Here is a 22,288-nt window from a genome sequence, read left to right as displayed (position 1 = left end):
CCAGCCCCACTCACCAATCTCCTCGTACCGCATCACGGTGCCAAGGTTGGCGTTCTCATCTAGGGAAGAGAAAGAAAACGGAGAAGCATTAATGCCCCGACTTGCTGGTGTCTGCCGCCTGGGCCTCCTCGCAGGAGCGCACGGGATGGGGTGGGGTGAGGTGGGCAGGAGGAGGGGCGCGCTTGCCTCCCTGCAGGGGGCATCTGAGTAGAGTTAATGGGCAGCGCAGTCCAGCCTAACATCGAGAAGGAGCATCCCCTCACACTTCAGGGCGGACGTCACATTTCTGGGACTGTCAGAATCAGACAGCCTTGCCGAGGAGCCAGAGATGAACAGACACACGCTCACGCTGAGCGCCTTCTGCTTCCTTCCGTATTTTGGGGAGGCTAGCCACAAGAGCAGCATCCTCAACACTAGGGACACAGCTCTGAGTCACCAGGAAGTGGTCGTCTCTCCTTAGGGGCTCCCTGGTTCAACGAACAAGCAAAACGGCGTATGGGAAGTTTTCACACGGCAGAACGCAGCAGGAGCCCGAGGAAGACGTGAAAGAGCCTTCGACGTGTACTCGCAGATGTGAAATGCCTACATGGGGTGCACAGTGTGCACAAAGCCACAGAGATGCCATCTTGGTCCCTGCCGCCTTTCTCCCTCAACCATCCCTCTTAGCTCCTTTGCAAGGTGCCCGAAATTGGAAATCTCAGAAATGGAAGACGTCAGCCCCAGAGAATCAAAGGCACGAGGTCTAGACCTTCAGCTCGTCTGCAGAGCTGAACTTAAGGACTCTGGAGGAGCCCCAGGGGCTCGGATAGTCTCATCCACGCTGAGCCCTTGGGGGAGCAGCCAAAACAGAGGGAATTAAGGAAAGAGCGTGTGTGTTCTTAGCCTATCAGCAGAAGTAGGGGCATTGCTGGAGCTGGAAGGACCTGAAGGAGGATCCTGTGCCCCCCGAAAACTCTTAGGCATGTGGACACATTCAGTGGGGGGGCGGGGAGTGAGCACGCCACCCAGTGAGGTCTCCCAGGCAGCCCTGCTACAGCTTGATCACACCCTCTGGGCTCCCACAACAGCTCGGCACTGGCACTGCAGGCCTGGTGACATTCCTATTTACCTCCGTTTTCTCGCCATTGCAGTAGTTGCTCTATAAATGGTGGGGGGGGAGGGCGGGGGGCGAGGGAGTGGTTGCCGAATAAATGACAGGAGGAGGGAGAGAGAAGAGGCAGGACTGGGCAAGAAGGTCCTTGCTCCCTTACCCACGAAGGTGAAGCGCTCCACGGGCGGGCGGACGCAGCAGATCCGGCTTAGGCTTTCGCCCACCTTCCCCAAGATCTTGGCTATGGGAGAGAGCGAGACAGACAGGGACAGAGGGAGAGAACCACTCGCAACTTAACGCGCGCGTCGGCCCGGCATTGGGCCGCTGTGAACGACGGGGGTGCACTGGAGCGGGGGTGGCGGGCGGCAGAAGGCAGGTAGAGAGAAAACAGAAATATGACGGCAAAAATCCCGTCTTCTCATGCACAGTCCCAGACACCAGCACTTTGAGCCGTAGACTGGAATCTACTTTCTGGTCATGTTTATTACACGGTTGAAAAATTGGAAAACATGGAAGAGGAAAATATATAAAGAGGAAAATTAAAAAGCATCCATAACCCCACCCCTGAGGATAACCCCCCACTGGCATACTGGCTTATTACTTATTTTCTTCCATTTTCCAAATGTGTATTACACAGCCATGTGTGTATAACGTCAGTTGGATTATTTTCTATGTTTAAAGAGCATGTAAGCTGTTTGCTTTTTCATTTGTTTTTAATATCATAAGCATTTACCCATCACTGATCCAAGGAGACTCGGCCTATGGCAAAGAATTCATTTGAAAAATTTCTGCCGGGCTCAGGCATTCTTTCCCATGCAGATGGACTTTTAAATAATCAGACATCCTACTTTGGCTGATAGGGATCTGTTTTTCGATAGTCTTTCTGGACTCTAATCCAGACCATTTTTTTCTGAGCCCTTACAGGTAGCCGCATGCATACTATGAAATTCTGTCTCTTCCTTGTGGATTACCCCATTTGTAATAGATTAATGACATAACAGCGTATGGTCTTTAGGCTTGAAAAATAATACTGGGATCTATCTCCTGCAATTGAGCTGGAAGCAAATATTAGAAGGAAAATATAACCTTGGAATCGAATAGTCCTGAATATGAATTCTGGCTCTTCTATGTTTGAGCTGTGTGGTCTTAGGCAAATCACTTACCGTCTCTGAATCTCATATATATGGGAACATAATATCTCTATCGCAGAATCACTGCATTAAACAAGAACCTCCGTAGAGTGCTGAGGGCCAGGCGGGCTCACAGTAGGGTAAGTGTTGGGGGTCCCTGCTCTCTGTCACTGAAGAGATGGCTAAGAGTGTGGGATTCTGGATGCAGACTGCTTGGGTTTGTCTCCCGGCCCTGTTACTTCCTCACTGTTGGACCCTCGGCAAGAGCCTCAGTTCTCTTGGAAGGGGCTCAGAAAAATGCTCCCCTCTGTATCTTTAATTCCCAGTTAAGGCGATTATATTCATATTTACATGCAGAAGAATGCACACCATCACCCTTGTCTCTCTCTCTCTCTGTCTCTCCATCTCTCTCTGTCTCTGATTGCAACTATTTCTCTCAGATGCTCTATATTAAGGGTGCTCAAAGTACGGTCCCTGGACCAGAGTATCAGCATCACTTGGTTAAAAATACAAATGCTCCTCCTACTCCCAGGCCTACTGAATCAAATTCTGGGGCGGCGCCCAGCAATCTGGATTTTAGCATGCCCTCTAAGGGGTTCTGAAGTTGAGAACCACTGCTGCACCCCAGTGTCGCCCTACCTGCGGTGGGCTTGGCGGGCACGTTGTTGTTCTGATAAATGGGCTGGGGGGTCTCATTCTGCGGCTGTCCGATCACAGGCGTCATAGAAGGTGTGTTGACATTGGAGAGGATGCAGCCAGTCACCCGCTGGGGAAAGCGCAAAGTGCAGAGTCGGTGTCATTACCCGAGGAACTTACAAAAGGCGTTTCCCAGTCATCTCCAAAGGCTCGCGTGCTGTTCTTCACAGCGAGACCGCCCGGAGCCGAGGGAGAGGCCCGGGGCGGGTCCCAGACGCAGCCGCACTGAGCGGCGCACTCGGCTGGGGCTGGCGGGAGGCAGGAGGACAGCTCAGTGGGAAATGCGTGGGACGAGGTGTCGCGCAGACCTCGGTTTAAGTGGGATCTCTGTGCCCTTCCGGCTGTGTGACCTGGGGTCGTTACTGAGCTTCTCTTGAGCCTCAGCTCAGGAGCCCGGCACAGGGAGGCGACACGGCTGCCCTTCTGGACTGCGTAAGATTACAGGAGTGAGCGCACGCGAGGGGCCTACAGAGTGTCTGGCACGTGGCAGGGACATCGTGCGCAGCAGCCGACGTGGCCTGTGCGACGTGCACACCGGCCCTCCCTGCCTGCTTCGTGGGGCTCAGATGGGGCCGTGTCCGGGGAAGGGCTGTGGAAGCTGGGGAGAGGTCGCGTGCACACCAGGCGTTATCGCCACCTGCGCTTCTCCGGGCCAGAGATGCCAACGGCAGGGCCGGCCAGGCCAGAGAGCAGCGCCAGGCGGAGCAGGAGATGCTTGCGCTGCAGGAGGGTGGGCGGGGCTCTGGGCCCTGCTGCTCAGTGTGAGCACGCGTTCCGGAGCCCAACGGAAATTCCAAATTCCGTGTGCATTGACCATTGTCCTGTGTTATGTGGCCGCTGCTTCTCTCTGGAGCCTCAGAAAACAGTGCAGACAGCGCAGCGTCCGCCATAGCTGACCCAGGAGCCGCCCCCTGCCCGCGGCGAGGGGGGAGCAGCTCTGCGCCACTGAAAGGAAGGATGCATTTTCAATCTGTTTAGCGTCACAAGAGCCACTGCTAGTTCCAGGTCCCTTCCCTGAAAGCTGGCTTCCTCCCTGCCGCCTTCCGGATTACTGAGTCCTGCTGCCAGAGGACCCCTAGCCCCGGGCCTGGGGTGACCCTCCGAAGGCACCTCTCCCACAGGCCACGCTGCCGGCAGAGCAACATGCGGGCCTTGAGCCCTGGAGGTCATTCGTCTCGTGGGGGTAGCCCGTCACTTCTGTAATGTTCCTGACAAGAGGTCGCAGCAGCACCTGGCACATCTAGGAGCCAGCCGAGGCCGGGCACCATGGGGTCTTCTCGGCCTGCTCGGGGGTCTCTCGAAGAGGGCTGGCCGCCTGCCCCGCTCTGCCGTCATCAGCTCTCTGACGGCTCTCGCCTTCTCCAGGGCCTTTCCAAACATGGCCTTGAGTCACTTCGTAAACCCCGGCCAGTCTCTCCAACAGGTCTACTCCTCAGGTCAGGGACACCGGCCTGACACGAGGACCAGGGAGGCTGAGGGTTAGTGGAAAGCAGCCCCAAGCTCCTGCTCTGAGGCAGGGGCCGTCGTGACCTCCATTCTGTGCTGGTCTGTGCCCCTCACTGCAACAGCCGGGCTCCTGGCCACGCTCGTCTGGCCCAGATGCATGCCTCTGGGCATGAGCAACAGCAGAGAGAGGGTTCTAGAAGCCCACGCACTTAGATAGCAAAATAGTACCCAGGCTCAGGCCTGCCTTTGGGGTCCCTAACTGAGGCTCCTGTGTGACTAGAAGGAGCACAGGCTCCCAGCTGACCCCCTCAGCTGACATGGCCAGTGAGAGATACAACTTGTGTGAAGCCACTGAGATTTTAAGGATGTTCGTCAGCCTATCCTGATTGGTACACCCTTGGACAGCAAGACGGATGTCTTTCATCACTGCTGTTGTGGAGACCAGCCCCGAGGAGCGGTCACATCAGAGTCCTTTCATGGGGACTAGCGAAGACTCCGGATGTGTGCGAAGAGTCCCGAAAGCAGAGAGATGGGAGACGGGGCGTCCTCAGTTCTGCGAGGGGAAACGTAACACGTGCAGCAACGGCTAGCAGGTCCCCCCGGCTTCTCTGGCGCCCGGGGCTCCCCGGAGTGTCTGGAGCCCGGAGGCTCCACGTCTATTAAAACAAAGCCCAGCTGCATGGTCAGTTGGGGGGGGGGGGTGACTTGGGGCTGCTGACAACTCCCCAGGGAGAAAGTCCTGACAGGCGCTCTGACAGGAAACCCTGATGGGATGGGATGGAGGCCTTCCCTGAGTTAGAACAACGCCATTCGGTCGTCGTACGGCCCGTGTCGGGGCCAGTGGAGGCGAGCGGGATTGATTGCTTCTGGCCTTGGTCAGCCGGGCTTCTTGCTGTCGTTGGCACTGCCTTTCATCCTGTCACTGTGGAAGTCGATGGGCTGGTACTGATCTGCGAAGGGTGCGCTCCATCCTCAGGCCAGTGCTGCTGGCCGGTGGGGAACTCGTCCTAACCGGGCACCCGGCTCTTCAGGCCCGGCGGCCCGGCCCCGGCTCCAGAGCCCCGCGGCGGGTCTGCAGGCATGCGGGCTCGCCTCTCCGTGCTTCCTCGGACCCACTCGTAAAACAGGGCCTAGAGCGCGGTCTGCCCGTGGGACTCGTGTGCAGAGCAACGAGTGAGGCTGATGGCACGGCCTCCTCTGCCAGAGTGCGGGCACCCGTGGGTGCCAAACGGGTGAGGCAGAGGCAGCGGGTGAGGCTGCTTGTCCCTCCTCCCACAGTCCCCGCTCCTCCTGCTTTTTTTTCTTGGTTGGTCTCCTTCTCTCCTCACGTTCTGAAGTTTTCTACCTATGGTCTCCTTCAATCCACCTTGAACTTGCTGGCAGAAGGCGAACCGCCCCAGGCCAGATCCCGCAGGCCGCGCAAGGCAGGAGCAGCCCCTGGCGCTCTCCGGGTTCCTCGTTCCCCGCCCTCCCTCGTGCGGCTCTCCCCCACGGATGGCGAGAGACCAGAGGCGGAACTGAGGCTGGAGGCCAGCAGCCCCCTTCCCACGGCCCCGCCTGGCTTCTGCGGCCCACCCGCCGCGCAGCGAGGCCCCGCTCACCTTCATGAGGTCCCGGTGGTGTTCCAACACACTGCAGGTCGTCTGCCAGGTGTCCTGATAGCACTCCCAGGGGTCCACCCTGACACAGTCAGAAAGAAGTCTCCCTTGGTTTCCAGTCTCACACTCTTTCCTTAGTTCCCTTCAAAGACCACAGCTCGGGGGGCCTTAGCAGACCTGATCATACCGTCTACTTAAACCTCGAATCGGATAAGACATGGGCTTGAAACACCTTCCTGAGCCTCAGTTTCCCCTCTGTGAAAGGAGGGGTGCATGGCAAGGGCTTGCCCACAGACATGCCGATACCAATCTGTGCATGTTTAACCCCGGCCCTGGAACTTCCCACGTGGGGCCTTGGGAAAGTCGTGTGATCTTTCGGAGCACGCTTTCCCCATCTGTAAAATGGGAATAACAGCAGCAGCTCTCCCGTGAGGTTATTAGAACGGCTCAGTGAGTGTTACACACAAAGTGCTTATTACAGCGTCTTGCTCTTATTCTTACCAGGAAAATGAGAATTCTCCTCTGGACGTTATAGGACTGTGAGAGCCGGGCCCTCATCAAGTGGTGGCTGCAGTTATCTGAGTTGGGGAATCTGTCCCTGTCTGCCTCCCTGTGCAGAGGGGTGCCTTGTGGGCACGGAGGTGGGCATGGCAGTCAGACTGGAAGGCGCAGACCTACAGGCTGGCCAAGCCCTCCTGCACACCAGGACGGGAAGTGAGCGTGGATCCAGCCCAGACTGATGCGGCTCTCAGCCTTAATTGCAAACTTAATGAGCTGCTAAATTGGGATGTTTCTCAACATTTTCTTAGCAGTCGAGCATTCCCGGCCCACCTCCCGTCATGCACACATACCTGACTTCTCGGAGATGAGATCTCACTAATTGAGAAGCCTTAGAGAGTCAGCCTGCCCTGAGCCTGGCTCCCCACAGATCCTGACCACCCCTTCCCTGAGATGCACAGACACCTGACCTGGCTAGACAGGCTCCCCCATGTCCAGGGGCCCTGCCATGCCCCCCTCCATCTCTCGAGCTAGCTCTGAGCCTCCCTAGTTATCTCAGTTTGGAATTCTGATTTTCCAAATGCCTAGGGCAAGGAAGGCAGGGTGGACGGTAAGTGCTCAGTAACTGTTTGTTGAGTGAATGAGGGAATTAGTTCCGAATCTTCCAATCACATCCAAACGGCAACAGCCTCCTGCCCAGGATTTTCCCCACTAGACTCCATTATCCCCATGCGATCATGAATTACAAGTCAAGAGGCCTCATTTCTATTCCCGACTTGACCACAGAAGTGCCGTTGACTCTCAAGGCCCTTGATTTCTCTGGGCTTGTTTTTCATCGGAGAACGGGGTAGCTGTCTTTTGTCCTAACCTATATCTTGGGTGGACGAGAAAGTCTACTGAGGGCATGTGCTCTTCACACAAGCCACTGAGCACAAGCGACGAGGGTCACTGCGTAATCATCACCGTCGCCTCCCTTCACGGCTCTCATCTCCGCTAACTCTCTGCAGTCCTCATTCTGAGGTCAGCTTTGCTTCATTTTCCGCCTGTCATGGAAACTTCTAGGTGCTGCTCATTTTTCCATGGAGGAAAATTACAGTACAAACGGTGCGCCATTATTTTTTTTAAAAAACGTCATCTACTCGTATGCAAATTATAACTGCAGGAACTTTGAGGAATATAATTAGCATAATTAGTGGCGGCTTGCTTTAATTACACTGCAAGCGGCTTGTGTCTGCCTTCTTAGTGGAATGTCTGAGGGAAAGACAGTGAGCGAGCGCTCGTCCCCATGTCCCCACGCCTCTGTCCCCCACAGCTCCGTCCCACGGTCAGTGTGGGGCCCTAGAGGACCTGGGTTCAGGAAGGGGAAATGGCTGAGCCCAGGGAACGTTTCCCGAAAGGCAGTGAGAGTTCATGGAAGTGAGAGGAGATAAAAGTAGAGAGTCATCCTGGATTTTCTGGCCATGCCTCACCCCAAACCCAATTCTTGGAAGCTCCAAGCAGACTCCTGGATCCAGAAACACCGACAGCTCCCTTTTTAGTTTCATGGGCCCCATAGCTTGGTTAAAAAAAATAATGTTTCGGCTGGGCCACCCCTGCTGGTCTAACTATGGCCTGCATGGGCTGTTAAAAAAAGAAAACAGGCCCAAAACGACGTCACTTGTGCTAAGCCCACATCACCAAACCAAGACCTAATACCTACCTACCCGCAGTTTCAACTTCTCCCGGGAATGTAATTTTAACCAGCCAGTGTGGCAGTTCCTGGTCAGCTCAGGGGTAATCAGCCTGCCAGCCTCTTCCCGACCCCACAGGCAGGTCACCAAAGCTGGCAACAATCCACATTTTCACCCTTTCTACCTATAAGAGCCTCCTATTTTTGATGGCTCCTTGGAGCGCCTTTCTATTTGTTAGGTGGGATGCTGCCTGATTTATGCATCTTTGAATGAAGCCAATTTGATCTTTAAATCTACTCAGCGGAATTTGGTTAGCTAACAGAGCTAATATCTCCCCCGGCCTCCCCACCCCTGGAGGGTCCAAGCTGCTGCCAGGACCGTCGTCTTTCTCCGCCATCCCAGTGGGTCCCAAGGCCCCCTGCCGCTGGCAGCACCAGGCCGGCCTTACCTGATCCAATCGGAATTCTGGACAGCCAGCTGACACATGATGAGACGATGCCGGCTTGACACAAGGCCCTGGGAAGCAACGGAGCAATCACTGGGATGGCCGTCTGCTCCCTGCAGCCTCCCCGAGACACTGTCCCTAGCCAGCCCATTACGAAAGTGCAGCCATTCTTCAGTGGTGACAGAGAATGAGGGTGTGACCCTTCTACTTGTCTATCTGCCACACGGAGAAGACAGGGAAGGAAGGAAGGGCGTGTGGAATAGACCACCTACAACAGGGCTGACAGATGGCCTCCCCTGGCGAAACAGCCAGTGTGCCCGCACAGAGATGAGACTCAACTTGGCAGATGCTGCCTTGTCTCATGGTTCACACTGGCTGCTTAGGTGACCTCCCCCAAAGCCCGCTAGGGGAGGAAGGGGAACGACTGAGAGAGTTCTTAGCGTTTCTGGGGACCAGAACCTAGAAGGGTAGAGGAAATTTCTTCCTTCCTCACAATAAAACTCAGAGAACTAATAGAAGGAAACAGAACGTGCATGGACGGGGGGTCAGAGAAATGAAATTTTAAATCAGACGATGAAAGGCACAAGCCTTTATTTCTCCTAAAATCCCAGGAAAGACTTGACAAGCCCATAACCAATGCTAATTTGGTATCCACGCTGGGTCATACTTGGCCCTCGCCCTTGGCAGGTGCGCCTGCTCCTCCGTTAACGAGTGTGGCTTGAGCCCGGCGCTGTGAGCAGTTGCCTGGGCGCGGGCAGCTGTTCCTCCCAGATGCAGCCCAACACCCAGCTGCTCAGGTCTGATCGTGGTCCAGGGATGGGAAGCAGGATGCCAGGCATGTTGTGCTCTCAGGAATTGTAGCAGAGATGGCCGTTGGGCAGTCTGATGCGGGAAGGGAGGGCGTGGGGGAGGGGCAAGAGAGGAACCCACCTGCTTTCCGTAGGAGTCGTGGACAGGAGAGACAATCCCGCCAATCACGATAAACCTTCCAGTTTTGTGCAGATAATCTCTGGCTCTTTCTAATGAAGAGAAGAAAACCACACATTATAAAGAGGAAAAGTGTGGGTTAAAGGTGATAAATGAAATCAATACATTTGACTCCGAAAGGTCTATTTCCCTTCTCTCTTGCCATTTAAATAGAAAGTGCCAACTTTCCAAGCAAACGTTGGTGATTCAGAAGGTTATGGAAACAGATTTTAGCAGACGAAGCAACAGGATTTAGAATTCCAAGGGATTAATCCAGTTTTAAAGGTCTTCTGCTGGATGAGCCAGTATAGTTTAGAGGGATTTAAAACAAGACCCTCTTTGAACGAGCAACAGACTGGAATTACCCCTACGATCACTTGTGGAAATTCCAAAACGCAGGAGTAATTTGAAGAGAGAGAAGCCGCGGAAGCAACCTCCTGATATTATGAAAGGTGGGCTGATCGCTTCATCTCGCTACTCATAAGAGAAAAACCACCAAAACGAATTTAAAGGGCCTTCTATGTAATTAGCAGAAATTAACAATCAGACCGAAAAGCCATCATTATGGTTGGTTGAGAAAAATTCAGCCAGAGGAGAATTCCCCGCCACCCCCCAGGAAGGAATTTGTGATGTTGTTTTTTCAAATTTACCAGACATGCCCAATGTTATTTTCATGAGAAAACTCAGCAACCTAGGAAGAGGATAAAAAATTTTATTCTCTTGCTTCCAAGGGGGTTTGTTGTACAAATCCAGCAGGGCCTGAACTTGTACTGCTGAGAAAACGAGGCAAGGATTTATTTTACAGGCGAGGGATTCTGTAAGTGAACATGGGCTCGGTGGCAAGACTGGCCGTGTAGTTCACCAGCAAAATTCCAGGATGACCTTCTTATTAGCTTTCTTCATACTTAGAACTAATTCTTATCACATTTGCTTTTTCTTTTAATGTGAAGTCCCTTAGTTTTCAAAATAATTAAGAGACTTTATTTTTTTAAGCACAGTTTTAGATTTACAAAATAATTGAATAGAGTTCTGTATACTCAGCTCCTCACCTTTTTATCCCTCCCCCCCACATACACCCCATTTCCCTTATTATTAATAACTTGCATTGCTGTGGTACATTTTATACTTCGTGAGTCCATACTGACACATTATTATTAACTATAAGCCATAGTTTGCCCTAAGATTCGCTCTGTATTGTTGAGTTCCATGGTTCCCACGACTTCCTCCTTAGGTTCAATTGATTTGCGAGAGTGGCTCACAGAACTCAAGAAACCCATTTAGTCGCTAGATTAGACATTCATTGCAAAGTATTTTGAGGAAGAGATGTGTATGTATAGCGAGGTACTAAGCAAAGGCGTTTCTGCCTGTGTTGAGTTTGGGGCCCAGAACTGAGAAGCATAGAGGAAGTTTCTTCCTTCCTTACAATAAAAAACAAACAAACAAACAAAAAAACTAAAAACTAGAAATAGAAGGGGACTTCTTCCACGTGATAAAGAACATCCATAAAAACCTACAGCAAATGTCGTACTTTATGGCGAAAGGCTAAATGCTTTCTTCTTAAGACCAGGAAGAAGGCAGGGACACCTGCTCTTATCACAGCTATTCAAATAGGACTCGAAGTTCTAGTTAGCCCAATAAAGTGAGACAAGGAAAGAGAAGACATAGAGATCAAAAAGAAAAAAAAAAAGTCTCTATTTTCATATGGCATATAAGTCTACTTAGAAATCCCAAGAAATCTACAAGGAAACTTCTAAAAGAGGATCAACATAAGAAAATTAATTGTATTTCTATATGCTGGCAAGAAGCATGTAAAAAACTGAAATTAAAATAAAATACTTAAGTTTGAATATAATAAAATGTATACAGAACTTGTATGCTAAAAACTACAAAATGCTGATGACAGAAAGCAAAGACCTGTATAAATGTAAAGACATACTGTGTTTATGGATTAGAAGAGTCTACATTGTAAAGATATTAATTCTCCCCCAAACTGGTATATTTTAATAAATTTAATGCCCTTCCTATTCAAATCCCAGCATGATTTTTTTTGGTGTAAATACATACACAATATTTCTAAAATTTATATAAAAAGGTATACTAGAATAGTGAAAACGTTTTGAAAAAAAAAAAAAAAGAAGAAGAAACCGAGAAAATCAATCTATCCAAATTTCAAGCCTTATTATATAGCTTCAACAATCAAGACTGTGAGGTATCGGCAGAGAGACAGACACACAGATCAATGAAATAGAATAGAGGGTCTATAAATGACCCCACACAAGTATGGCCAACTGTGGGCAGCTGCAGAACAAAACAAGAAAGGAAGAGGAGGAGAAGGAGGAGAAGAAAAAGCTCATCCTAAATCTCATACCCTATACACAAGTTAATTCAATATAGACTGTAGATTTAAATTAGGTAAAATGTAAAACTTAAAACTTTTAGATGAAAGTAAAAAAAAAAATTTCTGGACATCGACAAGTCATCTTCTGGCCAAGCTACAGCTACGGCCCTGGGATTTAGTTCCATGCCAGGCTTCCCGAGACGTCTGTTTTTGTCCATCACCTCTGCTCCAGGGACAGAACCAAATCACTGAAACGGTTTTGCACTCAGGCCTGACCCACCCTCACTCGCTCTGCCCTCCTCGCTCCTTACTCTCTGGGAGGAGAAGCCCAAGGTGGCCGGGACGCAGCCGTGTCTCACGGCTCATCCCAGGCCACTTAGAACCAGGTAAATCTCCCTTCCCGACAGGCGCAGCTGGACCCCACCAGCCAAGACGGACACAACACGGATGATTTGTCCATTCGTAATAATTCATGAGACAGACACGCCTCGTCTGCCTCCTGGCTGCTCAGTGAACCCGGCTGGCGTGTGTCATTTATTTACTCCCCTATTCCAGGGAGCTAGAGGAGGAGATACTGGGGTCAGGGCATCAAGACTAACTTTATTTTTCCTTTTCGGCTGCAGTTAGAAACGATCCCTTCTGAGTTGTATTCGCAGCTGGAGCCGCCTGAATTGTCCTTGTGTGAGAATTACGTAAGGTGGTCTGGGTTTGTAAACATTATGAGGCTTAGAAAGATCAAGCACTGGATAATAAAGGAAGATTAGAGGGTTTCCAAAAGGCCCCCCCAAGGTGTACTGCTATAGCATGTGGATTATTTTGAGGTGAAGGCAATTGAGACCCCCCAGGCTCACGAGAAACGTTTACCTCTCCCTTGAAGAATTTAAATTGGGAACTTAACCTATAATAGGAGTTATTACTAGAAATAACTTTTTACGACCTACCTATGTGGCAGGGCAAACATCTACTTACTGAACATCTGCTCTTCTTATCATCCTGCGAATGACCTTCCTCCCCGCTGAAGCCCCACGGCGCCTGACCGCTCCTTAGCTCAGAATACCATATAATCCTCATTTTACCTTTTTGTCCCAGAACCCCTCGCATGCCCCGATTTCCTCTGGTTCCTGGATTTTCAGCCATTTGTGTGGCTTTTGCAGCCACTTCTACTTACAACCCTGAACTGGCTGTCACCCAGTAACAGAGTGGCACCTCTCTTCCTCACGGCCGCTGATCTTATTTGCAACACTGCCTCTAGCGTGGGAGACTCTGAGTCCCTTTGTCTTCATAGCTGAGAAATGATTTATGACCCTTACTTGCACAGCTGTCACTTCTGACAGACCACGCTAGGGTGAACCTCTCATGTGTCCCAGCCACTCCCTGCCACCCCAGGCGTCTGGCCTCCACTCAAACCCCTTCTTCTGGAAAAGCTCCCCACATTCCCCACCCCCCGCCCTTTCCAAACCAGGCTCCAAGCTTCTTGGAATTCACCCATTGTTGAAAAAGAATTTTTTTCTATTTATTTCTTCAAAAATAGAAAGCTAAATATATACGTAGAGATAGGACATGAACTACTTTCCCTTTGGTGAGACTCAAAAAACACATGAGAGCACATGAGTTTAGAAATCCACAGACTGTGACACTAAATATAACTGGGTGGGCGGCTAGATATGGGGAGCAAGGTGAATGGAATGTGAGGAAAAAGGAAGAAGGCTTGGAAAAGGATCCAAAATGTTATTGGAAAACAATTTTCCATGATGTGGAAAATCCACAGTGGCTTCATGTTAAGGTGACGAGTCTATCATTTGCATGGAATCAGGCTCTACTTTTAATACACGTCTATTTTTTCAGACTTTAGTAACGAGTAACCTTTCTGAATCCAAGTTCACCATACAGGCTTCTTTTTAAGGAATAATTCAGACCTCGAAGTAGAGTTTATCCAGCAAATAGCTTTGCTTTTATCGAGTAAAACGAGTGGAGGACATGAGGCGGAGAAGGTTCCTTTGGGTGAGGATACGGTCCGCTGTGTGTGTGGTGCAGAACTGGACTTCTTAGAGGACAGAGGTCGCTTTCCAGCTGAAGAATGTTATTGGAAAACAATTCCCTTCACCTTCTCTCCCTAGTTCTCCGAGAGTCAGCAGAAATGTCGTCCTAGAACAACGACCCCCTGGCTGAGGGCAACCGACAGTCCCTGTTTGCCGGGAACTTTCGAAGTTTCAGCACTAAAAGTTCCATGACCTGGAAGACTTCAGTCTCCAGCAAACTGAGACAGTTGGTGTGGTGGGCTGAATGACAGCCTCCTCAAGACGCCCGCATCCTGATTCCGGCAACCTGCACGTGCGCTACCCGACACAAAAGGGACTCTGCAGATGTGACTTGCAGACGTTGAGATGGGGAGATTATCCTGCATTATCCAGGTGGGTCTGATGTCATCATAGAGGAAATGCAGGAAGGTGAGGCTCAGAGAAGATGTGACACTGGGGGCAGAGGGCAGAGGGAGATTTGCAGATGGAGGAAGGGACCACGAGACAAGGAACGCGACGGCCTCCGGAAGACGGGAGGAGCAAGGCAGCAGGTCTCCCCCGGAGCTTCCGGGAAGAACACACCTGGATTTTAGGGCTTCCACAACTACGACGTAATAAATTTGTGTGGCTTTAAGCCAATAAGGTTGTGGTAATTAATTCCGCAGTAATAAGAAACTAACATAGTTGGTTACCCTACCCTACCTCGACCAGGGCGCCTAATGACACCGATCTGTCTTGTTGTTCTACGTGCCCTGAACCAAAGGACAAGTGTCAAGTCCCATAGAAGTGGAGAAAAGAAGTTGGCTCACAGAAAACAAGTGTATCACGCGCTGGACTATTTCAGGGCACAGAAAGGATATGATTTTAAAGTAATTCCATCGTTATTTTGGAATTTTCTCTTTGAAGAAACCTATAAGCAAAGAAATGTACGATAATCTATAAACACCCAAAAATAAAGCCTTTGAAACTTCTTAGATTAAGACATCAAGCCCACCTAGGACACAACAGAGCAGACGTTTATAGGCTCTAGGTTCAAATCCTGGCCTAGGCATTGAACATCGGTTCAAGTCTTGCCCCAGACATTATGAGCTGAGTGACCTTGGGTTAGTTACTCAGCTGCTCTGGCTGCCGACTCATCTCTAAGCTTGAGATAATAATACTGTCCACCTCCCAGGGTTGTTAGGTGATAGAGGTAACAAGCTTAGCACAGCACCAGCACCCAGGAAACACCGGCCAAGCTTTCTTTTCTTGGAGGAGTCTAACAATTTGGGGGCGGGGGAGGGGAGGAAAGCTGCGAGTTAATAGAAAATATTTATGTTGGTCTCTGCCCCCAGTTCCTGACACAGAGCTCCTAAAACTCTCGTAAATGTCTAAATGATAAGAACAATGTGAGCATCTTTTGTTCGAATGAAGTGACTGTGGGTTGGCTCCTGGATCGGGGGTGGTCCCCAGAAAGACCGAGTCACGATTAGAAGCTTGGCATTTATTTTCAGCTCCACCGCACTCCCATCCTTCAGAGAGGGGAAGACGGGGCTGAAAACGGAGTTTACAATTGACCGTGCCCACATGAGGAAGCCTGCATAAAAACCCCAGCAGTAGGGGGTTCGGAGAGCTTCCACACTGACAAACACAACGCTGGGAGGGTGACACCCCACGACTGCACAGGGGCCGAAGCTCCTACGACCCATCAGGACCTTCCCAGACTTCTCTTTAGGAACCTCATCTGGCTGTGGGTCTGCATCCTTTATTATATCCTTTAATAAATCAGTAAACGTAAGTCAGTGTTTTCTTGAGTCCCGTGAGTAGCTCCAGCAAGTGAAGCAAACCCAAGGAGGGGATCTTTAGAACCTCCAAAATGTAGCTGTTGGTCAGAGGCACAGGCAATCACCTGGGCTTGTGACTGGCACCTGACGTGTGTGCATGTGTGCGTGTGCGTGTGTTTGGGGGTGTGGGGGAGAGTCATGTGGGGGAGAGTCTTGTGGGACTGAGCCCTTAGCCTGTGGGATCTGACACGAACTCCAGGTCGACAGTGTCAGAGTCGCGTTAAATCGCAGGACACCAGCTGGTAGCCGAGAATCGCTTGTTGTGGGAAAAACCTCAACTCGCTGCTGACCAGAAGCGTCAGGAGCGTGTACGAGGAGTAAAGGGGACACACAGGGAGTGACTCGCGGAAGGGAAGAACTGCTTTCCCTACCCACCCCCTACACAGAATGGTAAAAACTGAATTCTTTCCTCACTGCAACAGTGAAGGTGGGAGAAGTAAAACTCAGAGGCTCTTCGAAGTGCACAGCTTGCCAGTGTGGGAGGATCCAGCCTAGGAAGTCTTACTGTCGACCTGCGATGCTCGTCGACGTCCCTGTGAGAAGCATTTCTTGGCGCTCGCTGCCTCCTGCCCTGCCCTCCCTTACAGAGGGCCGACGTGCCCCTCTTGGCTTGAGAAGTCATCCCGGGACACTGAGCGTCCGACCTCCCCTCGTCCTTGGGGGAAACCAAACGACGGGTTCTGAGTAACGCCAGAGACGTCAAGATGGCAGCGGGGGCCGCGCTGCACCTGGGCAGATCCGACTCCCTTTCGAGCCTCCGCCGAGCTGCCCCGGGGAGCGTGGATGACGGATGCAGCGGGAACCGCACGCAGGAAACGTCAGGCCGCCCACCGCCCTCCCGGTTACTGACCGAGCTCTGCCGGTGACGGGACGGAGGGGGTTTCTGCTGCGATGGATGAGCACAGTCTGAAAGGTGTCGTTTATCTTATGAAACTCTCTGCGCTCAGATTGCTGCTGCTTCTCCCCAAATTGATCTGGAGGCATGACTCCAGGAGACGCCAGCAGGAAACATTCTGAAAATGGCTTTTAGGATTACAATGTGAAATAAGATACTATTGTTGCATATCCCTTACGGCAAAAAAAAAAAAAAGAGAAAAAGAAAAAAAAGAAAAAATTTTAATGACATTAATTAGTGTCAGAGAGGATGAGGGGAAGTATGCATTAATACGTTGTTGATGGGAGTATAAATTGATAAAGCCTTTTAGGAAAGCAATATGGCAGCCAGCATCTATCAAGATGACAAATGGGCATGACCTTAGATCTGTCAATTCCACTTCCAGGAATCTGTCCCACAGAAAAACTTGCACATGTGCGCAGAGCTGTCTTCAAAAGAATGTTTCACTTCAGCAGTTTGTAATAGAAAAAAATCATAAATAAATAGGGAAGCAGTTTGACAAATTATGGTTCGTACGTCTAAAGGAATATTATGCAGCCATTACAAAGAATGACATTCTGTCCAGTCTGACATGGGAAGGTCTCCAAAGAACATCGTTAGGTAGCGGGGCTGGGGAATCAAGTCACGGAACTAACAATAACATGGTGACATTTGAATAAAATTACATGAATATAAAACAATATATAATTAATGAGAATGATGGGAAAAAATAAAACAGGGAGAAAGGGTAGAGATTGGGCGGTGTGGGTCGACTTCTCCGCAGACGTGACATGGGTCAGAGGAGTGAATGACAAGGCCTCGGCCACACAAAAATCAACGAGGAGAGCATGGCAGATTACGGAAGCAGCTGGAATAAAGTCCCAAGGCAGAGAAGCCAGGCTGGTGCTGAAATCGGTGGGGTGTGAGGAAGACCAGCAGGGAAGAGCCTCGTGAGCAGGGAAGAAGTTTGGGATTTTATTCTAAGCCCTTGGAGGGTTGTAAGCAGGAGAATGATCTGAGTTATACCTTCGAAAGCTCGTCTGGCTGTTGGGTGGAGAATGAATCGTGGGGGAGCGTGAGTGGACGGAGCAAGACAGGTTAAGTGACAGTTACAGGAGTCCAGGTGAGACATAACAGTCACGTGCCTACGATCGCCAGGCCTCCTATCACTTACCTCCGAAGGGGATACGTTCATCTACATCTCACAGGTGTTTGACAACTGAGACATTATTTTAAAAAGTAAAAAAGCCTATATGAAGTGGAGAGCAATTACAGTAGAATTAAATTTATTAGAGTTCATGAATTAAGCAGATTATTTTGTCATGATCATATCCGATTCGGTTAAATCTTTTCCCCAGAACACGCGGTTTAGTCGATGACCTGATATCATGCTGTTCGTTTATGAAATGGGTCGCAATACTGTTTCCAGGAGACTCTAGGAGTCATGAAAACCTGACCAAAATTCCTAAGTAAGGAGTAAGGTCCCACATTCTCATGCTCTTACGCGTACCGTGCATGTGCATAAACATGCCTCTCTCTCTCTAGTTTTGTTCCTTTTTTTAGCTTAAGTTACAGTGCCCCCTAGAAGACCAGACTTTACTTTTCATCCTAATTTTAAACCGAGCAAATATTTTCTTTTGGATGAACCTTCTCAGCATTTTCCTGAAAATATAGGGTGGACACCTGAAGAATCATGAAAAATCACCCTGGGCGGTCCACAGCTCTGTTCTTGGAATGTAAAAGATGAGTTTTGTGACCTTCTACAGAGAGGGCAGTTCTAATTAGAGAGGAAAGAGACTGCCAGGATTAGGTAAATCTGCAGTTAACCTGGGCGGGGCTCGGATGGACTCTCCCAGACATTCTTAAGATGCCATATTTCTGATCATTCAAAGATCTTGGCCTGGCGATCTGGAGCTCATGATCTCAGGTCAGCTGCTCACACAGCCCTGATCCTGAGACAGCTTTCAAAATCTCCTTGTGTGAACGAACCTCCAGCGCCTGCCATGGCAGGGTTCTGATGTTTTAGAACCAGCACCCAGCGTGACGCAGCAAACCCTGTCCTCCAGAATGCCTCAGGTATCAAACCACAATGGCTTCTCTTCCCTCCCAGTAACCTAACCTTGAATCCAATGGCTCTAGCCTGCTCTGGTCCCTCTCCGGCCCCCCATGGTTTTCCGAGAAGACCAGGAAGACCCCTATTCCTAAGTAAGCTCTACATTAGTCGTTCATAACCAAGGTACATGACACAGTGCCTGGGGATAATTCTGGCTGTCCCAGTTGGAGGGGGGTAATTACAGGCTTTTTGTTAGCTGGCAGGGGCCAAGGATGCTGCTAAATATGCTACAATGCACAGGACAGCCCCCCCCCCCCCAAAGAATTAGCTGGTCTAATACATCAAGACTGCCAAGGTTAAGAAATCAGGTTCTAGATCAACATAACGAGGCCTCCGTCTGAAAGGCAGAGTGGAAACGAATAATGCTAAGACAGGTGGAAGAATCACGGCCCCCAGAGAAGAAAACTCAAGCGACGTCGGGACTTCAGAGTCTCTGCCTTTTTTCCACCCCTTCGGAAGTGTCATTGGAAAAAGTGACCGAGCCAAATGCCATTATGGCAAAATGCCCCGCGTGACAAAGGGCTCTGCAAACCATCCTTGAGGGCTGTAAGAAATCGGCTCTGCGATTCCTGCTCACCCCAGGGGGCTGCACATGGAGACTTGCGCCTGCTTGAGTGAAGGACGGTGACCTGGGACTAGCTCCTCCTCACCTGCCTCCTGCCTTCCCTGGCTGTCCCCTTCTCTTCCCTTTGCTTTTATAAACCGAGTCGAGTCGTACTCTAGGGAGTCCCGCAGCTTTGAAAAGTCCCGCAGCTTTGAAAATCCCCCTGGGCCAACAGAATGAACGGTTTCTGTGCACAGTGGTTAAAGGGCACGAACAGGATTTTGGAAACAAGCAGAGTGAGCGATTTAGGGAACTCTTGGCCAAAGATCAAGGGAGACCCTTTCTCCTTGCAAGTCCTAATTGATTAATTGGTTCTTTATGAAAAGCTGTGAGGGAATAATTCAGACAAGCAGCAGTGAAAGGATTTTTTAGCAGCCTATTTTCCAGACTCAAAATAATATATAGCAACCAGGTAAAACAAATTGCACTGGTGTCTTGGCACTCTGCTGCTAAGGAATTTTTTTTTTTCCTGCAAGTTCAAGTGGCAGGGAGCTCTTTGCACCATCTTGGTGGGAGCGGACAGAGAGGCTGGTCCCTAGTCCGGCTCCTTGGAAGGAACTGCCTCCCACCTCTTGGGACAGGAGGGTCTGTCTGTTCTACAACCTGGTGATTAACAGCCCTGAAATGTATTATAGTTATTACTTTCCTTTCCTCGTGCAGACCCAAGGAGTGGGCTGCTGCTCAGAACAGGGTAAGGCAGTTGTGCAATACAGCTCACACTTCTGGCCCCTATACACTCGCACACACATGCACACGCCCTGGTGTTCTGCCCAATTTAACCACAACGAATTTAGACATTTGTAAGTATACTATGAAATAAAAAAGGTCAGAGAATTGTTTTTTCTAGGCACGTTGGGCACAGGTTTTTGTGATTTTTAAATAATTTCAGGCTTAGATATAAGTTGCAGAAATAGTACCAAGTACTCCCATATTACGTCATAAACTGTTTGATAGTAAGCTGCCTTTTTGCTCCTAAAGACTTCAGTGTGTGCTTCCTAACAAAAAGGACAAATTAATGACAGTTCGTGAGGCTCATTCTTTTCCAGCTGAAGGAAGGCCGAACGCTCGACAGATGGCTTCGAAGTCTGGGTCTGAAAAACAAGATTTTCCAAGGATCTTCTGGTATATCTGGGTTAAACCTTGGCTTTAATACTTCCCAGCAGTGTGACCGTTATACCTTCTAAGTCTCAGTTTCTTCACCCGTAAAATGGGGATAATGCTGGTATCTCTTTGATAGGTTGCTGTGAGGCTCAAGTGATTTCAATAAGACCAAACGAGACTTAAATAAGTCACTAAACCACACTATGCCTGGACGGGGAAAATACACTTACGACACAACACTCGATAACCACAGTGCTTCAGTATCAGCTACCATTATCTCTTTTTCTATTCCGTTCTCATTATCTTGTAATCATTCAGGATTATCATCCTCCAATATCTCTCTGACCACTGTCCTTTGCTATGACGCTCACCCCACAGCCATCACTGGTGGAGCTGGCACTGAATGCACAATTCCCCGAATTTCTCTCTCTCTCTTCACTGCCAGGCTCCGTCCCTCCCCCACACACATCAATCTTCTGTTCAATTTAACAGTGACAAATTTAGAAATTTATAAGCATACTATAGAACAGAAAAGATCAAAAGCTCATTGCTTGTAAGGTTGTTAAAGTACTTGTGCTTTAAAGTAGGGCAACCACAAGGAATTTGGCATGCCTGCGAACACATCTCCTAACGAGCAGCAGGCAGAGATTCGCGTGAGCACTGCTGAAGGCAGGGAGGGAGGTAGCCTGGCCCCTGGGCGTGTGGGTCAACCAGCTGTACTTTCTCCCTCGGCATGGATAACCAGGTATTGGTTAGTAAGGGGGGAAAAAATGAGTGTTAAAAATATACTTAGTCTGTTCCTGGCACTTTCACAAGATGTTTAGATAGTTCCACTTTCAAGCATTTCTTTTTTGAGAAATATAGCTTTTAAAATCCAACAACAACAGCACATACTCATTAATCACCACGACCGACGGGCAGCTCCAAGGGGGCAGGCCGAAGAAAGGCCTGGAAGCAGAACGCTATGGTTTGGCTCCATCGACAGCTGCGTTTTCTCCCCAGGGACCTGTGGGGTGTGCAGCTACTGGGAACAGGGTGGCTTCTGCCGAGCCACAGCCTCGGGCTCACGTTTACGAGGCAGCTCTGCCAACAGCAGCTGCAGCCGAAAATCAGAGGCGGCCTTCAGTGTGTCCCGTGCGGAACCTTCTGCCTGTCTCTAGAGCACACGTTCATCCTCTTACGCTTGCTCTGACCTTGCATAACTATCCACTTGTAGGACGGGCCCCAGGCTCCCTAGGAGGGTACGTCTGGCCCTTTGAGTGTGAACCCCACACCCGCTGCCAATGCCCTCGGCATGCTCCTCTTCCCCGGTGCCGTGGACTTGTGAACACACCCACCGGCGCCTTCACCCATGTGCTCCTTCTGCCTCAAATGCCTTCCCCAGCTGGTAACATCTGCCAGCCCTTCAAAGTCCAGTTCGCCACGCCTCCTTCCCTGGCCTCCAAAGTGCATCGATACTTTCCTTCCACAGCTCCATGATAGGTTTGATCCCATTTTCTTGGGAGCAGCCCTAGGCTAGGACTGTGGCTTACTCTTCTCTGCACCCCTAGTACCCAGCCCCTCCTTCCAACCAGACTTTTGTTAATTCTCAATGAACATTCACGATGTGCACAAATCTGCACTGAACTTTTATGTGTACGTGTAAAAGTGTGGCCACCTTAAAAACCAGAATTCCCAGTCCGAAGGTGAATTTCTCACCTACAAATGTGGTAACTTTGGGGGGAAAAGTTCTACCTTCATAAACGCTAGTTTTGTGAACTGAAATTCCTAACATCGCCTCATATAGATTTTAAGCAATAAATAAAATAATAGTAGGTAAATCAACACTTCTTCTGAATATTCAATGAATTATTTTTTCTCTTATGATCTAGAACATTT

At 49.9% G+C, this 22,288-nt stretch overlaps 1 protein-coding gene across 7 annotated transcripts in view; it reads right to left on the bottom strand.

The window, feature by feature from the left end:
- The window catches only part of NMNAT2 (nicotinamide nucleotide adenylyltransferase 2), a 134,547-nt gene that overhangs the window by 20,685 nt on the left and 91,574 nt on the right, over positions 1–22,288 (bottom strand). For all 7 annotated transcript variants that reach the window (XM_036234530.1, XM_036234533.1, XM_036234532.1 and 4 more), the window contains 6 exons: positions 9,504–9,592; positions 8,577–8,644; positions 5,964–6,042; positions 2,860–2,986; positions 1,251–1,331; positions 15–59 (listed from right to left, as the gene is read on the bottom strand). In XM_036234530.1, coding sequence (XP_036090423.1) covers positions 15–59; positions 1,251–1,331; positions 2,860–2,986; positions 5,964–6,042; positions 8,577–8,644; positions 9,504–9,592 — 489 coding nt within the window. The remainder of the gene's footprint in view (positions 1–14; positions 60–1,250; positions 1,332–2,859; positions 2,987–5,963; positions 6,043–8,576; positions 8,645–9,503; positions 9,593–22,288) is intronic.

Source organism: Rousettus aegyptiacus, unplaced genomic scaffold (assembly GCF_014176215.1).
Source record: "Rousettus aegyptiacus isolate mRouAeg1 unplaced genomic scaffold, mRouAeg1.p scaffold_m13_p_17, whole genome shotgun sequence".
Classification (NCBI taxonomy): Eukaryota; Metazoa; Chordata; class Mammalia; order Chiroptera; family Pteropodidae; genus Rousettus; species Rousettus aegyptiacus.
Note: the sequence above shows the minus strand (reverse complement) of the source record. Positions and strands in the feature narration are given on the sequence as shown.